General features: G+C 44.1%; 1 protein-coding gene across 1 annotated transcript in view; it reads right to left on the bottom strand.

The window, feature by feature from the left end:
* Positions 1 to 6,237: 6,237 nt before the first annotated feature.
* The window catches only part of ACAP3 (ArfGAP with coiled-coil, ankyrin repeat and PH domains 3), a 266,420-nt gene continuing 246,283 nt past the window's right edge, over positions 6,238 to 26,374 (bottom strand). The window contains exons 20-24 of the mRNA XM_075327683.1: positions 19,535 to 19,627; positions 11,723 to 11,943; positions 10,814 to 10,923; positions 10,577 to 10,687; positions 6,238 to 7,447 (exon numbers count right to left, since the gene is read on the bottom strand). Of these exons, the coding sequence (XP_075183798.1) occupies positions 7,300 to 7,447; positions 10,577 to 10,687; positions 10,814 to 10,923; positions 11,723 to 11,943; positions 19,535 to 19,627 (683 nt within the window). The 3' untranslated portion in view covers positions 6,238 to 7,299. The remainder of the gene's footprint in view (positions 7,448 to 10,576; positions 10,688 to 10,813; positions 10,924 to 11,722; positions 11,944 to 19,534; positions 19,628 to 26,374) is intronic.

Below are 26,374 nucleotides of genomic sequence, written 5' to 3'. Positions count from 1 at the left end.
TTTGATTTCCGCATTTTTTTTTTTGCCCCTTTTAGTCTACTGTATAAAAAGAAAAAAAAAAAAGTACCGTAGTTTTTTGGTATGTTCGCCAATGTGGGTGTATTTTTTTTTCCGTTCTTTACGGCCAAGTCATCAATTGCGATTGATTATAAAGTAGCAATTTTTTTGCCTAAATATATTCCAGTTGTTCCTCTCGAATTAAAATAATTTTTGTAGATGAGAAATTTTTTAGCCTATTTTTCAATATTTTAGCCGACCGTCACAAACCAAAATAGAATGATTTTGCTCTAACTTAATGAACCTCGCGTGTCATTTTGAAGGATTTGGCGCAAAAAATGTCAACAAATACCATAAGACAAAAAGGAAAAGGGACAAACGCAAATGATGAATTAGGCCCTATATGTGGAATATTTTGGACTTTTAGTTGGGAGAATGTAAACCCCATTTTGTAGTCTGAACAGTATCGGACCCACACAGTGACTGATATTTATGTAGATGGATGGTAAAGTAGCACTATCCACAACCAATCGATAAAAACAGGAATTGAGGTCTCCGATGTGTATTTTCAACTATTGTCACTTATTTTAATAACTAATTAGAAATAACTGTTACAGCCTTCAGACACAATATATATATATATAATATAATAATGTATACACATCTATGTACAATTCACATTTTACTTAACATTAACAAGCTTATTTAATAACATGCAAATAGCATATATTCAAAGCAACCAATCAGATTTCTGCTTTTATTAAATTTACACAAAAAAAAAAAAATAGTGAAAGCTAGCATGTGATTGGCTGCTGTGGGTCCAGGGTTTCTGTGCATCATTGACTCTCACCAACCAATTATTATACAGAATAAGTGTCTAGAAATATGAAGATACTGCGAAAAAGGAAAATGGAAAATGGCACCTCCTGGGCGAGGCCTTGGAAAGTGGCACCTCTCGGGCGAGGCCTTGGAAAGTGGCACCTCTCGGGCGAGGCCTTGGAAAGCGGCACCTCTCGGGCGAGGCCTTGGAAAGCGGCACCTCTCGGGCGAGGCCTTGGAAAGCGGCACCTCTCGGGCGAGGCCTTGGAAAGTGGCACCTCTCGGGCGAGGCCTTGGAAAGTGGCACCTCTCGGGCGAGGCCTTGGAAAGTGGCACCTCTCGGGCGAGGCCTTGGAAAGTGGCACCTCTCGGGCGAGGCCTTGGAAAGTGGCACCTCTCGGGCGAGGCCTTGGAAAGCAGCACCTCTCGGGCGAGGCCTTGGAAAGCAGCAACTCTCGGGCGAGGCCTTTGAAAGTGCAACCTCTCGGGCAAGGCCTTTGAAAATGGCACCTCTCAGGCAATGCCTTTGAAAGTGCAACCTCTCGGGTGACGCCTTTGAAAGTGCAACCTCTCGGGTGACGCCTTTGAAAGTGCAACCTCTCTGGCAAGGCCTTTGAAAGTGCAACCTCTCGGGCGAGTGCTTGGAAAATGGCACCTCGTGGGCGAGTGCTTGGAAAATAGCACCTCGTGGGCGAGTGCTTGGAAAATGGCACCTCGTGGGCGAGTGCTTGGAAAATGGCACCTCGTGGGCGAGGCCTTTATTTTAAGTATTTGCTATTTGCAGCATGTTATTAAATCTGCCTGATATCTGATATTCAAGGAAGTCAAATCTCCCTCCCCAAAAAAATAAATTTAAAATATTTTCTAAGGACAAAAACAGAAAACAGGGGAAAAAAACTCAAAAATGTAATACAACATCAATGTTCTTATGGAAATGTTCAAAAAAAGAGAAGTTACATTTCTGAGATCTAGTAAATTAACCTTCCAAATAAATTATTTAAAAATAAAGCAAAAAAGATTCAAAAATGTAACATCCATCCATATGACAAAGGAAACACAAAAGGTATAAACAGGTACATGTGACAAGGAGCTTATAGAGATCTTCCTTAGGATAAGACACCAGCAAAGCAGTACAAATGTCTGATGAGTTCCACCCGATAGTGGACTCAAGAGTCTGATACCCCCAAAAAAAAAATATTCTAAAAAAGTCAGGATTTGTCCTATAACAATATACTGTATATCCTACAAAATAAAGCAGCTTGGACCTCAGGCAGCAGTATATGACTTTGAAATTGACCATTTATACCGCTCTGTTTGGCGTATACCGTAATAAATTAAGTAGCAAAAACAAAAATAATAATAAAAAAAAAAAGTACAAAATTACATTTACATTATATAGGTGATTTCCAAAACTGGAAGGAGGAAAAGTGCACAAGTATAGAGTTGTGTTTTTTTTTTTTTGTTCTTTACATAAAATGTATAGCGCTGAGCAGAAAATATTAACCCCTTCACTATAGGGGGGGGGGGCTTCTTCTGACATGGAAGGCTGCATTGTGGTATAGAGTGATCCGTGAGCTCTAGACCGGACTTGTCCCTTTCAGCGAATATTTGTAATCCCCATAATACAACCAATTCTGGGATATCTTGTCTTAAACGTTCTCAGTGTCAGTGGTGGGTTACCTTGGTGTGTACGCAACTTGCATGCTTTTGAACCTGCTGGTGGCGCTCTGCAGCTGGTCTGGTCACACTCCTTCCATGCTGCAGAGGTAAAGTTTCCCCTGCTGGCAGCCTGGGAGGGACGCAGTTTATACCAGCGGCTCCACCATGTTTCAGCTGTCAATCTGCAGAAGCACACCACCTCCTGAGAAAGCAGGAAACCGGGAGGCAGGGAAGCAATGTGCTCCCAAGGCCGGAGACACACTTGCGAGTGACTGACGCGAGGATTGAGTCGCATCACCCAGCATGGCCTGCTGCTCTCCGGACAGTTATTGTATTGCTATGCAGCTGCACGCTCCTGTCCGCAGAGCTGCAGGCCATGCCCGGTGATGTGACTTGATGCTCGTGCAAGTCACTTGCTGGGGTAACTCCGGCCTAAGGATATAAAATAACCCTTTAAACCACTGCGTTTTTCTGTTATTTTTCTATCTAGATGAGTGTGTGTATGCATTTATGTATGTATGTATGCATGCATGTATATGGGTGTGTGTATGTATGAATGCATGCATGTATGTATATTGGTGGATGTGTGTGTATGTAAGTATGTATGTATGTATATATATGCGTGTGTAGGTATGTATGTATGTGTATGTAAGTATGTATGTATATGGGTGTGTGTGTGTGTGTATAAATGACTTAATGACAAAATGTATAATTGGTGGAGGAAGGTTGTACTAGATGGATGGACCTAGGTATTTTTTTCAACCTATGTAACTGTGTGTATGTGTGTGTATGTATGTGTGTGTATATGTGTGTGTGTGTATAAATGACTTAATGACAAAATGCATAATTGCTGGAGGAAGGTTCCTAGATGGACCTAGGTCTTTTTTTTCAACCTATGTAACTATGTATGTATGTATGCGTGTGTATGTATGTATGTTTGTTTGTGTGTGCATGTATGTGTGTGCATGTATGTGTATATCCGTATGTGTGTGTATGCATGTGTGTGTGTCTATGTATGTGGGTATGTATGTATGTGTATATGCATGTGTATATGCATGTGTGTGTGTGTGTATGTATATGTGTATGTATGTGTGTGTGTGCGTGCGTTGGAAATCTGCCTTGATGACTGCACACATAGCCAGTGTTAGTCAAGGGTTTTTGTCAGTTTGATGCTCACTACTTCCGGCACACAAGCATGTTAGTAAAGGGTAGACTGTAAACTCCTAGAAGGAATCCTGAGGAAGGCCGTAGGTTTGGGCCCTCAATGAAATGACTTAGCACCTATTATTTTTTGTCCTTCACATGGAGTGAATCTTGCTGGTTGGTTGGTGAAGCCTCGAGGGCTCCTTTATGGCAGTGCTTTCTGGTATTGGCACATGGGCCAAGGAACATGATGATTCCTGGAGATGTAACAGAACAGTTGTCTTCCTCCCTTCCTAACAAACACCATCCACTTGATCACTTCTTTTTAACAGTGGTAATTCCCATCTCCTGAAACTCCTCATTAAACATGTTATAGGCCTTTGGGGACGAATAGTAAATATGGCTGCCGTTCCCAGTAATTTACTTATTTGGTGATTGAATGATTGGGGGATTTATTGCATGTTCTCTTATGAGCAATAAAACTTGATCAGCAATCAATCATACTAGATGGATTTTTACTTTATGTTTTTTTTATATGTGTCTGTGCTTTTCTGAGAGGGTGTTCGAAAAGGTCCATCACCCCTTAAAAACAGTGTAAAAAGTAAAGTTGACCTAAGGTGCATATAATAGATTCTTCTCAGGACTTTTAAAGGGAATGTATCATTAGAGGATGAGCTGATGCTTAAATCGTGTTTATGTTACATCTATTTTTGGTAAAGTTTCCTTCAATTTTTAATTATTACCTAGAGGAAAAATGAATTTCGGGAATGTGATAATTTTCAGTCCAATACTTCCTGTTCAAATGTCTTTTCAGCAGCCTCATTATCAGCAAAGACAGGATTACAATGAAAAATATCACCTCTATGTACAGGAGATATCACATATTGTGAATGGTGGATCATGTGTTATCACAGCTCACCTCCTCCCCCTCTCTTCACGATGACCTTTGCTCAGATTAGAGCATGCTCAGTTGACACGTCAGCCCAAACAGAAAAAGGGCCCTGTTCTGTACAAATTAATTTTCAGCAGCCTCATTATCAGCAAAGCCAGGATTACAGTAACAAATAGCACTTCTACATACAGTAGATATAACATATTATGAATGGTGGATCCTGTGTTATCACAGCTCACCTGCTCCACCTCTCTTCACAATTGCTTAGATTAGAGCATTCTCAGTTAACACTTCTCTACAAAACAAAAAAGGGTCCGAGTTAGTTTACCGCTGCTAATGTCCATGTGAAGAATAGGAAGCAGGTGTCTAATATTAAACCTAATGGCAAGAATGAAAATTTAATTGGTGATGGTCACAGCTCCCCTCCTTCCCTCTTCACAGATTAAAGCATGCCTATAAAATAGGGAAGTCAGAGCCAGTCTTTTGCTGCCTATGCAGCTGCTGAAAAATACAGGAACAATATCCTTAAAGGTTAATTCACACAGTGTTTTGAAATATTATATATATATATATATATATATATATATATATATATATATATACATATATATATATATGATCATTTTCTGATTATCACATTCCCTTTAATAAATCCTTAAGAGGTCAGAGAGCTAATATAATGGAACAAGCTCTAATCAGACATTCCAAAATAAAGGGAATCTGTCAGCAGGTTTTTGCTACATCATCTCAGACCAGCATAATGTAGGCTATGAGGCCCTGAGTTCAAAAATGTATCACTTAGATTAGTGGCACAGTGAAAGATTTGAGATTTTTCATGTAGCAGAGCTCTGGGAGCTGTCCCCCGCTCACACCAGGCTTTAAGCTTTCACTTTCAAAGACAAAAGCAACGAATCACAAAAGTGGGGTGGAGTCAGACTAGAGCTCACCTCTGCTGAGACCCACTAATGATAAAGATAAGAGGCTTAAACTAACATTACAGGTACAAAAAAAAAATAAAAAAATAAAGGGGGGGCGGAGTCAGACTAGAGCTGCTGAGACCCACTAATGATGAAAATAAGAGGTTGCAGGTAAACATAGCAGGTAAACAAAAAAAAAACCAACAGACTGAGATAGGACAGGCAGGGCTGAATTCTCTGTTTTAATTCTTGCAGCATGCTCTCTTCATATTACATTGCAGAAACCTGATGACAGAGTCCCTTTAATGTGTCATAGGGAAAAATAATAATAATAAAAAAAAATCACTGGAGAGAGGAATGTTTTCTACAGATGGCCGAAGCAGTTAAGAATGGGCGATTTAAAGAGAAGATCAGGTACAGATTAATACCCAGATATGTAACAGTCCTCTCTGTGTCCCTGATGTCCTGATCTCTTCGTACGATGGAATTGCATAGTGCTGGAGGTGACATAGGAATACAGTTAGGAAGCCTATAGTAATTAATCCTCAAGGTGTGCAAGGTGCGCGCACTAATCCGAACCGTCCAGGGCGAGAGCAGAGCGCCCCCAATAGGACACAAATAGAAATATAGGCCTTTATAAATTCATGTAGTGCACTTAGAGGGCAGATATTAAGGATATATTTAACCTCTTCACTGCTGCTGTTGTTACTCTTCACCGAAGAAAGAGAGGCACATAAAAAGGGAACGACGAAGAGACGCACAGTCTGAAGTAGGGGAACGGGTATATGGTAAGAGACACGTACAAAGAAAGCAACTAGTAAATGTAATGCAGAAGTGCAGAGGAAAAGAAAAAGCAAATTAATTACAACTTAATGGCATTTTATAGAGACTGAAGAGACACCTAGACACGACTATTGTAGAGACAAGCACCCATTAATGATATATTTTGTGCTCTTTAAAAAAAAATGTAGGGAATCTACCAGATTATTTTAGATCTGTTCAGAGGAGGAATGTGCAAACTCACAGCGATGGTTCACAAATGTCCCCTGTATCGATACTTGCTATCTACTCTCCGGCAGTGAAGAAGTTAAGACGAAGCACAACACGCCTAGGCAAAAGGGCGCGGGAAGCCATAAGTTCATGTGTAATTAGCACACTAAGTATAAGCACCAGGATACAGACAACCTCGAAATAGGAAAAGTGCTTGATATGTGGGTCTCTACAGAATACCCCACGCAGCATTACAGCAAATTGCTCTGAAGCCCACCACTCCCACCCTTCAGTCACCCATAGCGGAAGCTGTTAAAACAGAGCGGACACCCTTTTTAAAATGCATCAAGACTAGAACCCTACTAAGCTAGGCAGCGAACGCAAACAAGGTCCCTGAATATAGAAGTACCTTTCACTGGCTCAGCCGGGTCCCCTTTACCTTTCACCCTAAATAAATAAATAATCAGGCACTAAAGAGGCAGAAGAGCCGCAGGTTTTCCCCCAACGACTCCATCATCTCAGTGTCTGTTCTGATCTCGATAACGTAAAAGTCTAAAAGAATCACAGTTTGTAAAAGTGCTAAACAGTACATAAAATAGGAATACATCAGCTTTCCTTTTTGCTCTTGGCAGTGATGAGGACAAAAACATGGTCAGAATATTGGTCCAAACCCTTCCAAAAAAATAAAATAATAACAAAAAAACATTTTGGTTTAGTTGTGCCCCTGGTCCACAAGTGATTCTTCCCTCCCCTGATGCCAGAAGACAATCCCCATGCAGGTTTCCAAAAGGAAAAAAATAAAAAAAGGATGCCAAGAGCAGCTAGTGGAAAAAGTTCATAAAAGTAGGGATCAGCTGCGCCCCCTTCAGGGACTTTGTCTGACTAACACTCATCTATATTAAGGCAGATGAATTCCTGGATGCACTTTCTGTACTGCTGTTCTGTTGGACTGTTGCTGGGATATTGACCTGGTTGTCCGAATGGCCCCTCTGATTCTCTCATCTCCTCGTTCATCCGAGCAAGTCGTAGCCTGCGAAACAAGGAATAAGAAGGGTTCAGTGGAGGATGGTATACATTAGAGAAGAGCAATTTGATTTGTGCTGGTCAAGCATCCATTCTGGTCCTCCATGGCAGCGGGTCTTTATTTCTGAGTCCAACATGTTCTGGAATTTACCCGGCACCATGATGGTATGACATCATGGGGTCTAGTAGACATCATGCCGGGTGCAGGAATGAAGACCGGCATCAAGGGAGGATCAGACTAGATGATATATATACACACACACACACACACACACACAAACACACACACACACACACACAAACACACACACACACACACACACACACGTATACACACACGCATTATAATCTAATATATCACGTATTAAAGATGAGCAATATGATTTGTGCTGGTCCAGCATCCATTCTAGACCTCGGCGGCAGGTGGTCTTCACTTCTGAGTCAAACATCCTCTGGAATTTACCAGGCACCATGATGATATGGCATCATGAGGTCTAGTAGTTGCCATGTTGGGTGCAAGAATGAAGACTGGAATTCATGGAGGATCAGACTAGACAGTACATACATATATAGCATATATACATATACACACACCTGTATGAGATAATAATCAAATAAATATTATATATTTATAATATATAAATATATAATATATATAATATCTCCTGTGTTCCAAAAATAAGACCTACCGTCAAAATAAGCCCTAGCATGATTTTTGGAGACTGCTTGAATTATAAGCCCTAGGCCAGAAATAATCCCTAGTTACAGTTATAATGTATATTACATATTCCTGAATTCTACTCATATATATTTAGGTTCATTTTTAACTTTATTAATTATTATTTATTTTTAAATTGTCAGGGCCCCACTTTCTTAGGGGCTCCCAGCGTTTCTCTTCCGAGGTTAACACTGCTGTATGACCTTTATTTGACCATGATGTAAACATGTACATATATGCAGTATATATATATATATATATATATATATATATATATATATATATATATATATATATATATATATATATATATATATGTATATATATATATATATATATATATACACACACACACACACATTATATACTGTTTGAATGAGAAGGTGTGTCCAAACTTTTGGTCTGGACTGATTTTATATATATATATATATATATATATATATATATATATATATATATATATATATATATATATATATATATAAAAATATATAAAATCAGTCCAGACCAAAAGTTTGGACACACCTTCTCATTCAAACAGTTTTCTTTATTTTCAAGACTCTGAAAATTGTAGATTCAATTGAAGACATCAAAACTATGAATTAACACATGTGGAATGAAATGAAAAAGTGTGAAACAACTGAAAAGATGTCTTATATTCTAGGTTCTTCAAAGTAGCCACCTTTTGCTTTGATTACTGCTTTGCACACTCTTGGCATTCTCTTGATGAGCTTCAAGAGGTAGTCACCGGAAATGGTTTTCCAACAGTCTTGGAGGAGTTCCCAGAGATGCTTAGCACTTGTTGGCCCTTTTGCCTTCACTCTGCGGTCCAGCTCACCCCAAACCATCTCGATTGGGTTCAGGTCTGGTGACTGTGGAGGCCAGGTCATCTGGCATAGCACCCTATCACTCTCCTTCTTAGTCAAATAGCCCTTACACAGCCTGGAGGTGTGTTTGGGGTCATTGTCCTGTTGAAAAATAAATGATGGTCCAACAAAACGCAAACCGGGTGGAATAGCACGCCGCTGCAAGATGCTGTGGTAGCCATGCTGGTTCTGTATGCCTTCAATTTTGAATAAATCCCCAACAGTGTCACCAGCAAAGCCCCCCCACACCATCACACCTCCTCCTCCATGCTTCACGGTGGGAACCAGCCATGTAGAGTCCATCCGTTCACCTTTTCTACAAAGACACGGTGGTTGGATCCAAGGATCTCAAATTTGTACTCATCAGACTAAAACACAGATTTCCACTGGTCTAATGTCCATTCCTTGTGTTCTTTAGCCCAAACAAGTCTCTTCTGCTTGTTGCCTGTCCTTAGCAGTGGTTTCCTAGCAGCTATTTTACCATGAAGGCCTGCTGCACAAAGTCTCCTCTTAACAGTTGTTCTAGAGATAAGAAGGTGTGTCCAAACTTTTGGTATATATATATATATACATGCATCTATACATACACAGAGATATCTATTTATCTATATATCTATCTATCTATATACATAGAGATATATCTATCTATATATATTATATTATAATATATATATATATATATATATATATATACATATGTATAGGGTGGTCCAAAAGTAGGTGAACAGCATGTGTAATAGGGTTATCAAACATGGTGTAAAGTGAAACTGACTCAGTTGCCCTTAGCAACCAATCAGATTCCCCCTTTCATTTTCCAAAGAGTCTGGGATGAATGAAAAGTGGAATCTGATTGGTTGCTAAGGGCAACTGAGTCAGTTTCACTTTACACCATGTTTGATAACCCTATTACACATGCTGTTCACCTACTTTTGGACCACCCTGTGTGTGCACATTTTATATCTATATATATATATGTCCTCACCTATTGTACCATCACCCATTCCCTGTAGACTGTGAGCCCTCGCGGGCAGGGTCCTCTATCCTCCTATACCAGTCTGTCTTGTACTGTTAATGATTGTTGTACGTATACCCTCTTTCACTTGTAAAGCGCCATGGAATAAATGGCGCTATAATAATAAATAATAATAAATAATAATAAATAATAATAAATAATAATAATAATAATAAATAATAATAAAATAATAATTATATATATATATATATATATATATATATATATAAATAATCTCGGCAGACTGATATATGCTCAGGTGTTACAAACAGGAAGAGTTATGAGTTATGTTGATGTTCTAGAATGTCATATGATTATATCTGATTCAATGTTCATTTTTTTTGCTCAAGAATAAATATGGATTTTTTGTGATAGAAAAAAAACACATCCTCTGAAAATAAGCTCTAGAGCAACTTTCCAAGCAAAACAAAAATTAAGACCCGGTCTTATTTTCAGGGAGCAATTTGATTTGTGCTCCTTGGTCCAGCATCCAGTACAATAATGAAAAAAAGTTCTATAACATGATTAGCGGATACTCACAAAGTGACAATATCTGCATTAGCCGCCTGCACGGAAATACTGAGAGGATCCTGGCCATCGTCATCCACGGCATGCTGGTTGGCTCCTCGTTTCAAGAATAAACAGACCTGACTGGAAATTAACAGATACGGTAATTAAAAATAAATAAAAACAAGCAACAAACGCCAATAAATCAGGAAAAAAAACATTTCTATAGCGGATACACTGCACTGGAGCTCATCTGGTGTTTATCCTCACCCAGTGTGTCCTAGATACGTGGCATGATGTATAGGCGCTCGTCCTCTCATATCAGTCTGGTTTACATCAGCGCCATTCTGCAGCAGAAACTCGCACGCTATCAGTGAGCCCTGGAAAGAAGGCAAAAGATATACTTATAGCTCAGGAGTGACATGAAATAAAATAAGACACAATCTAAGGCCGGGGTCACACTGGTGTATAGCATCCAATGTGAGAGCATAGGATGTGACATGCTAATGGCGAGCGAGCGTGAGCTGAGTGTCATCTACTTTGATCAGATTCTTTTACGTCGAGAATTGGAGCACAGATGCATAGGAGAAGGCGAAATTAACCTCTCCATCTTCTCCATTGTCTGTCTCTGTGTATATCGCACTGCACTTGGATGACATCTGAGTGCAGTCCGATGTGTCACATGCCCCCATAGACTTGTATGGGTACGCATGATTCGAGATATGTTGCCAAACGCAGAATTCTGCAATTTTTTTTCAGCATGGGAAAAAATATGCAGATCTGCGCTACCTCATTAAATAACATTGATCAGAGTCCAATGAGATATTTTCTCACATTGCACTCCTCTATACTATACGCCAGCGTGAGCGAGTTCTATGTACTTTTTACAGTAAATCAGAAACAGAGGTTGGCAACTATGCCACGGATGAGGCCGCAAGACACACCATAATGTGGCAAATTCTAAAATTCTTCATTATTTATAGTGGGGGAACACTATGCCTAATAATAAAACACCTAAATGTTGCAGAACCTCTTTATGCAGTATCGGATTGTCCTATTAGCTGCGTTATATTGCAGGAAAGTTGCTTTTTTTTTATTACATAATACGGCATCAGGTAAGAGCTTGTATAGGGACATTTTAAAATAAAATAAAAAAAAAACATAAGTGTCATTGCATACCCCTATTACTGCCTGAATTAGTGGCGTCTTGCTCTCATCCTCGTCGTTCACCCAGTTGACATTTGCCCCATTGGCGAGTGCTGCAGCCATGATCGGCAGGTTCCTTGCACGAGATGCCTTGTACATCAGTAGTCCAGGGTGCAGCTCTCGCAGGTCCTCCGGATCAGAAGGCTCCTGCTCAGTCTCTGCTTCTCCACTGGACTCTTCTGAGACCTCACACTCTGTAGCCAAAAGGAAAAAAAAAAAGAAGATATGTAATTTGAGATTATATATATATATATATATACACACAGACACACACATTATATATATATATATATATATCACACATTCAATCTATTATATAAATATATATATTTATATAATAGATTGAATGTGTGATATATATATATATGTATATATACATATGCATTCAATCTGTTGTTATATACAGATACAGCTCCTCCCATAGACAGAGCAGGAGCTGCCGGCAAAGCGCACGGAAGAAGTGACATGTCACTTCTTTTTACGCAGCGCTTCGGCAGTAGCCGAAGCGCTGCGCTCTAAAACGCCACGTGCGCACGGCCCCTGCACAATCTCCATAGACTGTGCAGGGGACGCAGGACGCATGCAGTTACGCTGCGCTACAAAGCGCAGCGTAACTGCATGTACTTACGCAACGTGCGCACATAGCCTAAGCCAGATCAGAATCCCAATCTGCAGACATGGTGTTTCGGGGTGCTTGCCCCTCGTCAGTGCAAAGTATGGGGGTGTCTGATCTGGCTCATGAGAAAGCTATGTCGGGACCACGGGGAACACTATTCTCCTTAAGGAGACTTTGCAAACCAGTCTGGCTGCCAAGTAAGGGGACTTATAGCTGCCACGCCCCTCTAAGAAATATTCAAATTGTCTCTCCAGTAAAGGAGACAAACTCTAGCACAGCGCCACCTATTGGAAGTAGCGATCCTAAAAGTCACAAGCGGATTTTTAACAATCCTTTGTGTGTGTGTGTATATATTATATATGTGTGTATATATTATATATATATATATATATATATATATATATATATATATATATTATATATTTATATATATCATTACTCTTTTACTGTGGTGAAAATGATGCCAAAGGGATCGAGGGATGCTTGAACTCCAATTTAGAATGTTTAGCACCTTTTTTTTTTTTTTTTTTAAAGCAACTAAACTTTCATTTTTATTTTTTAAATAATTTCGGCTACCATAAAAAGTTATGAAAATTTATTACAGGTTTTGTTTTTACTCCTATAAAAAAATTGCATGTAACTGGCTTCCACACCCCGGATCTTCCTATTGATCCATTGAACTCAGAATGGAGTCAATAGGAGTACAGATGATGGCAGTGATCAGTCAGCACCGGTGTACTCCCCCTTTCCAGAACAATCTCCTGCAGCAGAGGAGGACATAGGGGTTTGGAAGCCCCTTACATGCAAGGTTTTTTTTTACAAATATCAAGAAAACAAATTGCTTAAGACAATTAAAATCAATGGGTCTGTGCTCACATCCATGTTTTCATACAGGCCATGTGTTAGCGTGTTCTGCATGGAGACAAGTTCATTTTTCTCTGAAAACACCAATGTCACACGGACCACACATTGATGTGATCCGTGTGACATGTATAGGAGAAAACATGTGTCTTTGAAATGAAGGGAATTTTGTTTACTTACCGTAAATTCCTTTTCGTCTAGCTCCTATTGGGAGACCCAGACAATTGGGTGTATAGCTTCTGCCTCCGGAGGCCACACAAAGTATTACACTTTAAAAAGTGTAACCCCTCCCCTCTGCTATACACCCTCCCGTGCATCACGGGCCCATCAGTTTTGGTGCCAAAGCAGGAAGGAGGAAACTTATAAATTGGTCTAAGGTAAATTCAATCCGAAGGATGTTCGGAGAACTGAAACCATGAACCAAAGAACAATTCAACATGAACAACATGTGTACACAAAAGAACAACAGCCCGAAGGGAACAGGGGCGGGTGCTGGGTCTCCCAATAGGAGCTAGAAGAAAAGGAATTTACGGTAAGTAAACAAAATTCCCTTCTTCTTTGTCGCTCCATTGGGAGACCCAGACAATTGGGACGTCCAAAAGCAGTCCCTGGGTGGGTAAAAGAATACCTCGATAAAAAGAGCCGAAAACGGCCCCCTCTTACAGGTGGGCAACTGCCGCCTGAAGGACTCGCCTACCTAGGCTGGCATCTGCCGAAGCATAGGCATGCACCTGATAGTGTTTCGTGAAAATGTGCAGACTCGACCAGGTAGCCGCCTGACACACCTGCTGAGCCGTAGCCTGGTGCCGCAGTGCCCAGGATGCACCTACAGCTCTGGTAGAATGGGCCTTTAGCCCTGAAGGAAGCGGAAGCCCAGAAGAACGGTAGGCTTCAAGAATCGGTTCCTTGATCCACCGAGCCAAGGTTGACTTGGAAGCCTGCGACCCCTTACGCTGGCCAGCGACAAGGACAAAGAGCGCATCAGAACGGCGCAGGGGCGCCGTGCGAGAAATGTAGAGCCGGAGTGCTCTCACCAGATCTAGCAAGTGCACATCCTTTTCACATTGGTGAACTGGATGAGGGCAAAAAGAAGGTAAGGAGATATCCTGATTGAGATGAAAAGGGGATACCACCTTATGGAGAAATTCCGGGACTGGACGCAGAACCACCTTATCCTGGTGAAACACCAGGAAGGGGGCTTTGCATGAAAGCGCTGCTAGCTCAGACACTCTCCGAAGTGATGTGACTGCCACAAGGAAGGCCACCTTCTGCGAAAGGCGTGATAGAGATAACCCTGAGGACGCTAGGAGCCAGGACTCAATGGCCACACAGTCAGGTTGAGGGCCGCAGAATTCAGATGGAAAAATGGCCCTTGAGACAGCAAGTCTGGTCGGTCTGGGAGTGCCCACGGTTGACCCACCGTGAGGTGCCACAGATCCGGGTACCACGACCTCCTCGGCCAGTCTGGAGCGACGAGGATGGCGCGGCGGCAGTCGGACCTGATCTTGCGTAACACTCTGGGCAGTAGTGCCAGAGGAGGAAATACATAAGGCAGTCGAAACTGCGACCATTCCTGAACTAAGGCGTCCGCCGCCAGAGCTCTGTGATCTTGAGACCGTGCCATGAATGCCGAGACTTTGTTGTTGTGCCGAGACGCCATGAGGTCGACGTCCGGCATTCCCCAGCGGCAACAGATCTCTTGAAACACGTCCGGGTGAAGAGACCATTCCCCTGCGTCCATGCCCTGGCGACTGAGAAAATCTGCTTCCCAGTTTTCTACGCCCGGGATGTGAACTGCGGAGATGGTGGAGGCTGTGGCTTCTGCCCACAGCAGAATCCGCCGAACTTCTTGGAAGGCTTGACGACTGCGTGTGCCGCCCTGGTGGTTGATGTACGCGACCGCCGTGGCGTTGTCCGACTGTATTCGGATCTGCCTGCCCTCCAGCCACCGCTGGAACGCCCTTAGGGCTAGATACACTGCCCTTATTTCCAGAACATTGATCTGAAGGGAGGACTCTGTCGGAGTCCAGGTTCCCTGAGCCCTGTGGTGGAGGAAGACCGCTCCCCACCCTGACAGACTCGCGTCCGTCGTGACCACAGCCCAGAATGGGGGCAGGAAGGATTTTCCCTTCGACAAAGAAGTGGGAAGAAGCCACCACTGAAGAGAGGTTTTGGCTGCCAGTGAAAGAGAGACGTTCCTGTCTAGGGACGTCGACCTCCTGTCCCATTTGCGGAGAATGTCCCATTGAAGTGGACGCAGATGAAACTGCGCAAAGGGAACTGCCTCCATTGCTGCCACCATCTTCCCTAGGAAGTGCATGAGGCGCCTCAAGGGGTGTGACTGGGCCCGAAGGAGAGAGTGCACCCCTGTCTGCAGCGAACGCTGTTTGTCCAGCGGAAGCTTCACTATCGCTGAGAGAGTATGAAACTCCATCCCGAGGTAAGTCAGTGATTGGGTCGGTGTCAATTTTGACTTTGGGAAATTGATGGTCCACCCGAACCTCTGGAGAGTCTCCAGAGCAATGGTCAGGCTGTGTTGACATGCCACCCGGGAGGGTGCCTTGACTAGGAGATCGTCTAAGTAAGGGATCACCGAGTGGCCCTGAGAGTGTAGGACCGCCACCACTGCTGCCATGACCTTGGTGAAGACCCGTGGGGCTGTCGCCAGGCCGAAAGGCAGTGCCACGAACTGAAGGTGTACGTCCCCGATGGCGAAACGCAGGAAGCGTTGATGCTATGGTGCAATCGGCACATGGAGATAAGCATCCCTGATGTCGATTGATGCTAGGAAGTCTCCTTGGGACATCGAGGCGATGACAGAGAGGAGAGATTCCATCCGGAACCGTCTGGTTCTCACGTGTCTGTTGAGCAGTTTGAGGTCCAGAACGGGACGGAATGATCCGTCCTTTTTTGGCACCACGAACAAGTTGGAGTAAAAACCGCGACCACGTTCTTGAAGGGGAACGGGGATCACAACTCCTTCTGCCTTCAGAGTGTTCACCGCCTGAAAAAGTGCATCGGCTCGCTCGGGGGGCGGAGATGTTCTGAAGAAACGAGTCAGAGGACGAGAACTGAGCTCTATCCTGTAACCGTGAGACAGAATGTCTCTCACCCATCGGTCTTGGACATGTGGCCACCAGGCGTCGCAAAAGCGGGAGAGCCTGCCACCGACCGAGGATGCGGTTTGGGAAGGCCGAAAGTCATGAGGAGGCCGCCTTTGGGGCGGCTCCTCTGGCGGTCTTTTTAGGACGTGACTTAGACCGCCATGCAGAAGAGTTCCTCTGGCCCTTCTCTGACCTGTTGGACGTGGAGGAATGGGACTTGGCTGAGGGCCGAAAGGACCGAAACCTGGGTTGTATCTTTCGCTGCTGAGGCCTGTTTGGTTTGGACTGGGGTAAGGACGAGTCCTTTCCCTTGGATTGTTTAATAATTTCGTCCAATTGCTCGCCAAAGAAACGGTCGCCAGAAAATGGCAAACCGGTTAAGAACTTCTTGGAAGCAGAGTCTGCCTTCCATTCGCGTAGCCACATGGCCCTGCGGACTGCCACCGAATTGGCGGATGCTACCGCTGTACGGCTCGCAGAGTCCAGGACGGCGTTCATGGCGTAGGACGAAAAAGCCGACGCCTGAGAAGTCAAAGACACAACCTGCGGAGCAGAGGTACGTGTGACCGCATTAATCTCAGACAGACAAGCTGAGATAACTTGGAGCGCCCACACGGCTGCGAATGCCGGAGCAAAAGACGCGCCTATGGCTTCATAGATGGATTTCATCAGGAGCTCCATTTGCCTGTCAGTGGCATCCTTGAGCGATGAGCCATCTGCCACTGATACTACGGATTTTGCCGCCAGTCTAGAGACTGGAGGATCCACCTTGGGACACTGAGCCCAACCCTTAACTACATCAGGGGGGAAGGGGTAACGTGTGTCATTAAGGCGCTTAGTAAAGCGCTTGTCCGGAAATGCTCGGTGCTTCTGGACAGCATCTCTGAAGTTAGAGTGATCGAAAAACGCACTCCGTGTACGTTTGGGAAACCTAAACTGGTGTTTCTCCTGCTGTGAAGCCGACTCCTCTATAGGTGGAGTTGGAGGAGAAAGTTCTAGCACCTGGTTGATGGACGCTATAAGGTCATTTACTATGGCGTCCCCTTCAGGTGTATCAAGATTGAGAGCAACGTCAGGATCAGAGCCCTGAGCTGCGACCTCCGCTTCATCCTCCAGAGAGTCCTCATGCTGAGACCCTGAGCAGCGTGATGAAGGCGAAGAAGGTTCCCAGCGAGCCCGCTTAGGCGGTCTGGGACTGCGGTCCGTGTCGGAGTCCTCCCCGTGGGACCTAGGTGTCACCCCAGGAGCACTTTGCTGCGCCGACCGAGGGGGGCCTGGGGGTGATGAACTGCCCTGGGCCTGTGATACCGGTCTGGACTGCAAGGCTTCTAGTATCTTAGCAGACCATCTGTCCATAGACTGAGCCATGGATTGTGAAAGCGACTCAGAGAGTTTTTCAGCCAAAACTGCAAAGTCTGTCCCTGCCACCTGGACAGTGGAAGCCGGCGGTTCTACCTGAGCCGAGGGTCCCACCAGTGCCTGAGGCTCCGACTGAGTGAGTGCCACAGGGGCCGAGCATTGCACACAGTGAGGGTAGGTGGAACCTGCAGGTAACATAGCCGCACAAGAGGTACAGGTTGCAAAATAAGCCTGTGCCTTGGCACCCTTGCTCTTTGCGGACGACATGCTGTTGTCTCCTCTGAGAGTGATCAGTGAGGGTATATAGCCAAAAGCAAAATAATGCGGCCGAACAGAGAAAATGTATACAATATATATATATATATATATATACTCCGGCACCCAAGGGGGCCAGCACCTTTAATAAAGAGCGGCTTACCGACCGCCCAAAGCGGTTGTGTGACCACCAGATTCCCTGCCTGGGCCTCCCAGAGCTGTAGAGCTCGTTCTGAATTCCTCCACCGGCAGAAGTGATTATAACAATGGCTGCCAGCGTTCTCAGAGGAGGAGGGAGCCGTGGGCGTGACTAATAAAGTGCGGGAATCTGGTGCCCCTCAGTGCTCAGTGAGGGGGGAGGAGGATACCTAAGTATGCTCCAGCCCTCACTGCCGACGTCTAGTCGAGCGTCCCGCCCTTACCCCTGACTGGCAGGCCCGGGGGCGGGAGTTATGGTACTAGGCCGCAGAAGCCGGGGACTAAATTTAATAACGCGGCCGGCAAACAGGCGCGGTCGGCGCGGTAGTCCCGGCGTCACAAAAAACACAGCAGCCGCTGCAGCGTCTGTTACACAGGCGCTCCATGCGCCGTCCCCAAGGGGACACAGAGTACCTCTTAGAAGCAGGGCCTGTCCCTGATGATACCCAGTCTCCTGTCCGTCAGATTCCCCCAGGGGCTGCGGAGGGAGCCCGGTCCCAGTGCATGGTGACCGGTTAGGATCCCACTTCTCCCAGAGCCTCTAAGGGATGGGGAAGGAAAACGGCATGTGGCTCCAGCCTTTGTACCCGCAATGGGTACCTCAACCTTAACAGCACCGCCGACCTTAGTGGGGTGAGAAGGGAGCATGCCGGGGGCCCTGTGGGGGGCCCTCTTTTCTTCCATCCGATACAATCAGCAGCTACTGCTGACTAAATGTGGAGCTTGCGTGAATGTGTGCCTCCTTCAACACAAAGCATAAAACTGATGGGCCCGTGATGCACGGGAGGGTGTATATAGAGGGGAGGGGTTACACTTTTTAAAGTGTAATACTTTGTGTGGCCTCTGGAGGCAGAAGCTATACACCCAATTGTCTGGGTCTCCCAATGGAGCGACAAAGAAAAAATGATTTTCTATACTCACCTGTTTTCGGCGCTGCTGTTGCTTCCAGGTCCGCTCATTATGTTCATGAATATTCACTGCACCATGGACCCGGAAGCAGCAGCAGCAGCGCCGGGGACAGCAGCGCCGGGGACAGCAGCGCCGGGGACAGCAGCGCCAAGGACAGCAGCGCCAAGGACAGCAGCGCCAGGGACAGCAGCGCCAGGGACAGCAGCGCCAGGGACAGCAGCGCCAGGGACAGGTGAGTAAAAAAATTCCTGCTCTCTGTGTGCTATCACAAAAAGCACACCGTGAACACTAGTGTGCCAAAATAAGGGCACACAAATGGCCATATGCATCTTCAACACGGTTCGTGCAAAACGTCACTGTTTTGCACGGAGGTGTGAAGGGGGCCTAATAAAGTGATTTGCAAAGATTCATAATCTTCCATGCTGGTCCAAATGTTTAGAAAGACAAAAATTAAAGTTTAGTTGCGCTAAGTGAATTGCTTACCTTCCTCTGTGACACTGTCTACCACGGAGCCAAACACTAGGACATCATTGCTTCCGTCTGTGCTGCCCCCCAGACCACTGTCGCTGCTCAGACCTGCGGGGCCAACAGAAAAAAAGGCAAAAACATGTTAAAATAGGGTAAAGGACGTGATAACAAGAGAAAGAGACAATGAACTGTGTAAGTAGACGATGTAAAACTGCCAGTAATATTGCCCTAGGAGTCCAGTGATCACCCTAGGAGTCCAGTGATCACCCTAGGGCTCCAATGATCACCCTAGGGCTCCAATGATCACCCTAGGGCTCCAATGATCACCCTAGGGCTCCAATGATCACCCTAGGGCTCCAATGATCACCCTAGGGCTCCAATGATCACCCTAGGGCTCCAATGATCACCCTAGGGCTCCAATGATCACCCTAGGGCTCCAATGATCACCCTAGGGCTCCAATGATCACCCTAGGACTCCAATGATCACCCTAGGACTCCAATGATCACCCTAGGACTCCAATGATCACCCTAGGACTCCAATGATCACCCTAGGACTCCAATGATCACCCTAGGACTCCAATGATCACCCTAGGACTCCAATGATCACCCTAGGACTCCAATGATCACCCTAGGACTCCAATGATCACCCTAGGACTCCAATGATCACCCTAGGACTCCAATGATCACCCTAAGAGGCCATTGATCACCCTAAGAGGCCATTGATCACCCTAAGAAGCCATTGATCACCCTAAGAGGCCATTGATCACCCTAAGAGGCCATTGATCACCCTAAGAGGCCATTGATCACCCTAAGAGGCCATTGATCACCTTAGGAGTCCATTGATCACCCTAGGAGTCCATTGATCACCCTAGGAGTCCATTGATCACCCTAGGAGTCCATTGATCACCCTAGGAGTCCACTGATCACCCTAGGAGTCCACTGATCACCCTAGGAGTCCATTGATCACCCTAGGAGTCCACTGATCACCCTAGGAGTCCATTGATCACCCTAGGAGTCCATTGATCACCCTAGGAGTCCACTGATCACCCTAGGAGTCCATTGATCACCCTAGGAGTCCAGTTATCTTTTATAGTGGCCCGAAACCTCAATAGATGAAAACTCAACTAAAGACAGCTATTAATTTGACAATATATATATCACACACAATCTTTCCATTTGAATGTGCACAGTGACAGAGTGCAAAAATCCTACAGCTGCTAAAGGGGCTGTTAAAGGGGTCGCCCATCTCTTCAGCTACTTGGTTGCACAACCTCTGTAACCCTCTCCTCCCAGAGAACCTCCATTCTGAGCAAGTAAGAAGGTGAGGAACTGGCCCAACAATTATCAAAAGGACTTAACTTTTAATATAGGAAACATTCACTAATCACCTATCCATGGGATAGAAGTTAGGACCACTGATCCAGAGAAAGGGATGCCCTCTGTAGTGCTAAGATATGTGTAACAATGAATATTGGAATATAGACATGCCTCACTGCAATGAAAAGCATGTAAAAATTGAGACACTTAGCACACAAAAATGGCCAGTTTTATGTGAGCCCAACAGTCAACGGCAAGGTGACCTCTTTTTGTTGGGTCCCTATCAAATTAATGCCTCTTGGTGTGTTAAATGGCAGTGTATATGGTGTATATGTAAACCAGTCTGATAATGGACTGTGCCACTACTGGAGAAAGCCGGGTGCTGTATTCAGCCGTTTCCGGTATTCCCATATAGAATGAATGGATTGGTGGTGCAAACTAGGGGATTTTAAGGGCTCACTCGCAGGATCTTAGGTGTCCCAGCAGCTAGACTCCCCTCTGATCAGAGGGTTAATCAGATGCTCCCATAGATAGGGGATCACTTTCAATGTTGTGAATTACCCTTTAATAAAAGGAAAAAACAATGCCGAGTGGCATCAGACTGGGGGGTTTATATTGAATACTTCATTACTGCTATGGGGCTCCCTTTCTCCTATGTGCGCCCATACTGACAATGCAAACACCCCACACGTATGCCATAAATTTGCTATAGGTACAAAATTAACATTGCTCCGATAAAAAAAAAATACTTTCTATGTTTGATAGCTGAGCTTGACATGTTCTAGTGAAAATAACTAAGCTATGCTTAAAGGGAATCTGTCACGAGGTTTTTGCACCTCATCCGAGAGCGGCATATTGTAAAGACAGAGACCCAGATTCCAGCGATGTGTCACTTACTGAGCTGTTTACTGTCATTTTCTCTGCTGCAGATCTAGCAATTATACAGAGCTCATGGATATGCTGGACTACCTGCAGCACGCCAAGTAGTCGTGTAATGAAAATCTCCTGCTGATTAACCCCTTCACGACCGGCCGATTTTTCGCTTTCCATTTGTTTTTTTTCGCCATTCTTTTTCTGAGAGATGTAACTTTTTTATTTTTCAGTCAATATTGGTCATGTGAGGGCTCATTTTTTGCGGAACGAGCTGTACTTTTAAATGAAACCATCAGTTTTACCATATAGTGTACTGGGAAACAGAAAAAAAATTCCAAATGCAGAAAAATTGCAAAAAAAGTGCGATAGCACTATTGTTTTTGAGATATTTTATTCACTGTGTTCACTATATGGTAAAACTGATGGGTTAAAAAAAAAATCGGAAGTTTGTCCGAAAAAAGTGGCGCACGTTTTACGCCATATTCCGTGACCCGTAGCGTTCGCATTACTCGGGATCTATGGCTCAGTGACTGCTTATTTTTTGCAACTCGAGCTGACGTTTTTAACGGTACCATTTTTGCGCAGATGCTATGTTTTGATCGCCTTTTATTGCATTTTGCGACAAAAACATGTCATTTTGGCGTTTGGAATTTTTTTGCCGCTACGCCGTATACTAACCAGATTAATTGATTTTATATTTTGATAGATCGGGCGTTTCTGAACGCGGCGATACCAAATGTGTGTATATTTTTTATTTTTTTAACCCTTTAATTTTCAATGGGGCGAATGGGGGGGTAATTTGAACTTTTAGGTTTTTTTGTTTTTTTTTAATTTTTTAAAACTTTTTTTTTATTTTACTAGTCCCCCTAGCGGGCTATTGTGATCAGCAATCCGATCGCTCTTATCTATCTGCTGATCACAGCTATACAGCTGTAAACTGCAGATACGCTCACTTTCTTTTTCACTGTGCCGCGGGCACAGCGAAAGTGAAAGCAATTCATGTGTAGTACAGGAGTCATCACATGACCCTGTGCTACCATGACAACTATCAGAAGTCACGTGATCGCGTCACGTGACTTCCGGTATCGGGCGGTAAGTAAAAGTTTACCGCAATCACGCTTATAATGGCGCTGTCACATATTGACAGCGCCATTTAAGGGGTTAAACGGCACGAGCAGATAATGATTCTGCTCGTGCCTAGCAGGAAAATCAGCTGAGATGTGCGCCGATCGCAGCATGCTGCCGGCGGCAGACTGCGGGTAGTAACGTTATGGCTGCTAGGACGTAATTTTACAGCTCGCGGTCGTTAAGGGGTTACAGTTATTTTATCAAAATTACACATCACTGGAATCCGGGTCTCTGTCCCTACATTATGCTGCTCTCAGATTAGGTGGCAAAAACCTGGTGACAGATTCCCTTTAAGGTGCATTTAAACGGTAAGTGCAAAATGGCCTGACTGAATGACGTGTCCACAATGGACTGTAAAACATTGCTACAATATCTCTTCTATAGGTAAATGTATGTCTTTCTCTTGCCGCCGACCTTACCTCCATCCGGGAGGAACGGCATAGCGCTCCCACCGGGCTCAGCGCCACTGCCAGTCCATGGTGCAGCTGGCAGGGGGTGCTGCGCAGGAAGCTGGTTGGCACCTAAGAGGAAGGTGAGGGCATAATCAATTTAGGAACACAACCTTGTGTCTTTGTAATTTACTAGCATGATAATGAAACTACTCATGCAATCACTAATGAGGTGAAATTTGAGAAGTACTAATCATATATATATATATATATATATATATATATATATACACACACACACAGTACAGAACAATAGCTTGGACACGCCTTCTGATTCAAGTAGTTTTCTTCATTTTCATGACTGTGAAAATTGTAGATTCACATTGAAGGCATCAAAACTATGAATTAACACATGTGGAATGAAATACTTAAAAAAGTGTGAAACAACTGAAAATATGTCTCATATTCTAGGTTCTTCAAAGTAACCACCTTTTGCTTTGATTACTGCTTTGCACACTCTTGGCATTCTCTTGATGAGCTTCAAGAGGCGGTCACCGGAAATGGTCTTCACTTCACAGGTGTGCCCTGTCAGGTTTAATAAGTGGGATTTCTTGCCTTAAAAATTGGGTTGGGTCCATCAGTTGTGTTGTGCAGAAGTCTGGTGGATACACAGATGATAGTCCTACTGAAGAGACTGTTAGAATTTGTATTATGGCAAGAAAAAAGCAGCTAAGTAAAAAAAAACAAGTGGCCATCATTACTGTAAGAAATTAAGGTCAGTCAGTCCGAAAAATTGGGAAAACTTTGAAAGTATCCCCAAGTGCAGTGGCAAAAACCATCAAACGCTACAAAGAAACTGGCTCACATGAGGACCGCCCCAGGAAACCAAGACCAAGAGTCACCTCTGCTGCAGAGGATAAGTTTATCCGAGTCACCAGCCTCAGAAATCGCAGGTTAACAGCAGCTCAGATTAGAGACCAGGTCAATGCCATGCAGAGTTCTAGCAGCAGACACATCTCTAGAGCAACTGTTAAGAGGAGACTTTGTGCAGCAGGCCTTCATGGTAAAATAGCTGCTAGGAAACCACTGCTAAGGACAGGCAACAAGCAGAAGAGACTTGTTTGGGCTAAAGAACACAAGGAATGGACATTAGACCAGTGGAAATCTGTGCTTTGTTCTGATGAGTCAAAATTTGAGAACTTTGGATCCAACCACCGTGTCTTTGTAGAAAAGGTGAACGGATGGACTCTACATGGCTGGTTCCCACCGTGAAGCATGGAGGAGGAGGTGTGATGATGTGTGGGTGCTTTGCTGGTGACACTGTTGGGGATTTATTCAAAATTGAAGGCATACAGAACCAGCATGGCTACCACAGCATCTTGCAGCGGCGTGCTATTCCATCCGGTTTGCGTTTAGTTGGACCATCATTTATTTTTCAACAGGACAATGACCCCAAACACACCTCCAGGCTGTGTAAGGGCTATATGACTAAAGCCTGCTTTACACGAGATGATCTATTGTGCAATAGCACGAGCAATCGTACCCGCCCCCGTCGTTTTTGCGTCACGGGCAAATCGCTGCCCGTGGCGCACAAACTCGTTTAACCCCCGTCACACTTACCTTCTGGACGACCTCGCTGTGGGCGACAAACGTCTACTTCCTGAAGTGGGAGGGACGTTCGGCGTCACAGCGACGTCACATGGCAGCCGGCCAATGGAAGCGGAGGGGCAGAGATGAGCGGGATGTAAACATCCTGCCCACCTCCGTCCTTCTATTAAGCCGGCGGGTGCCGTGGGACACAGGTACGCTGTGTTCATCGTTCCCGTGGTGTCACACAGAGCAACCTGTGATGCCACGGAAATGATGAACAACCGGCAACCATGAAAATAAACAACATCATGAAAGTTAACGACGAGTACACGACTCACGATTTGTGAGCGATACTGCGTCGCTCAGAGGTGTCACACGAGAAGACGTCGTACGCTATGCCGGATGTGTGTCACGAAAAACGTGACTCCGATGACATATCGCACGATATATCGTCTCGTGTAAAGCCCGCATTATAAGGAGAGTGATGGGGTGCTACGCCAGATGACCTGGTCTCCACAGTCACCAGACCTGAACCCAATCGAGATGGTTTGGGGTGAGCTGGACCGCAGAGTGAAGGCAAAAGGGCCAACAAGTGCTAAGCATCTCTGGGAACTCCTTCAAGACTGTTGGAAAACCATTTCCGATGACTACCTCTTGAAGCTTATCAAGAGAATGCCAAGAGTGTGCAAAGCAGTAATCAAAGCAAAAGGTGGCTACTTTGAAGAACCTAGAATATAAGACATATTTTCAGTTGTTTCACACTTTAAGTATTTCATGCCACGTGTGATAATTCAGTTTTGATGCCTTCAATGTGAATCTACACTCTTCAGAGTCATGAAAATAAAGAGAACTCTTTGAATGAGAAGGTGTGTCCAAACTTTTGGTCTGTACTGTGTATATAAAAAAAAAGCAGATTCTATAGCACGGGATCATAGAACAAAAAGGAACAAAATAATATAGGATTAAATTTAGCTAAAAAAATAATAAAAAAAAATAGGGGCACCCACATGCTTCATATTGGGGGTCATGTAAAAAAAACACAAAAAAACCCAAACTGCGGTGTTGGGCATAGAAAAAAAAACAAGCGACCGTCAAAAGCATAAGCAAGCATCAAACCACTTTCTAGAATTGCATTTTATTCATTCCCCACACAGAATAAAGCTGTGCAGCGCTGGTGCCGGAGCAATGCTGAGATGGTATCTATAGCAATTTAATGACGCATATCAAAGGTTTATTTTTCTCCATATATGAGATGATATAAATATTTGCAATATGTGAGGTCGTAAAATCTCTCCTTAGCTACAAGATGGATGAGAATCACAGAATTTTCCATCATTTTTTTTTTAAAAGCGGATCTGAGCAGATTTCACAATAGATTTAATTATGATATTGATATCTTAGACCTGATGAAGCTGTTGTACTTACTTTGAAAATCCATTTCAGAATAACTATATATTCCTTTATGAAAGGATAACTGCCATGTTTTGCCAATAAATAAGCCCTAGCATGATTTCACAGGATTTATTGGGTATGTTTGAAATACAAGGCCTACTCCAAA

This window comes from Anomaloglossus baeobatrachus, chromosome 11 (genome assembly GCF_048569485.1).
Source record: "Anomaloglossus baeobatrachus isolate aAnoBae1 chromosome 11, aAnoBae1.hap1, whole genome shotgun sequence".
Lineage (NCBI taxonomy): Eukaryota > Metazoa > Chordata > Amphibia > Anura > Aromobatidae > Anomaloglossus > Anomaloglossus baeobatrachus.
Note: the sequence above shows the minus strand (reverse complement) of the source record. Positions and strands in the feature narration are given on the sequence as shown.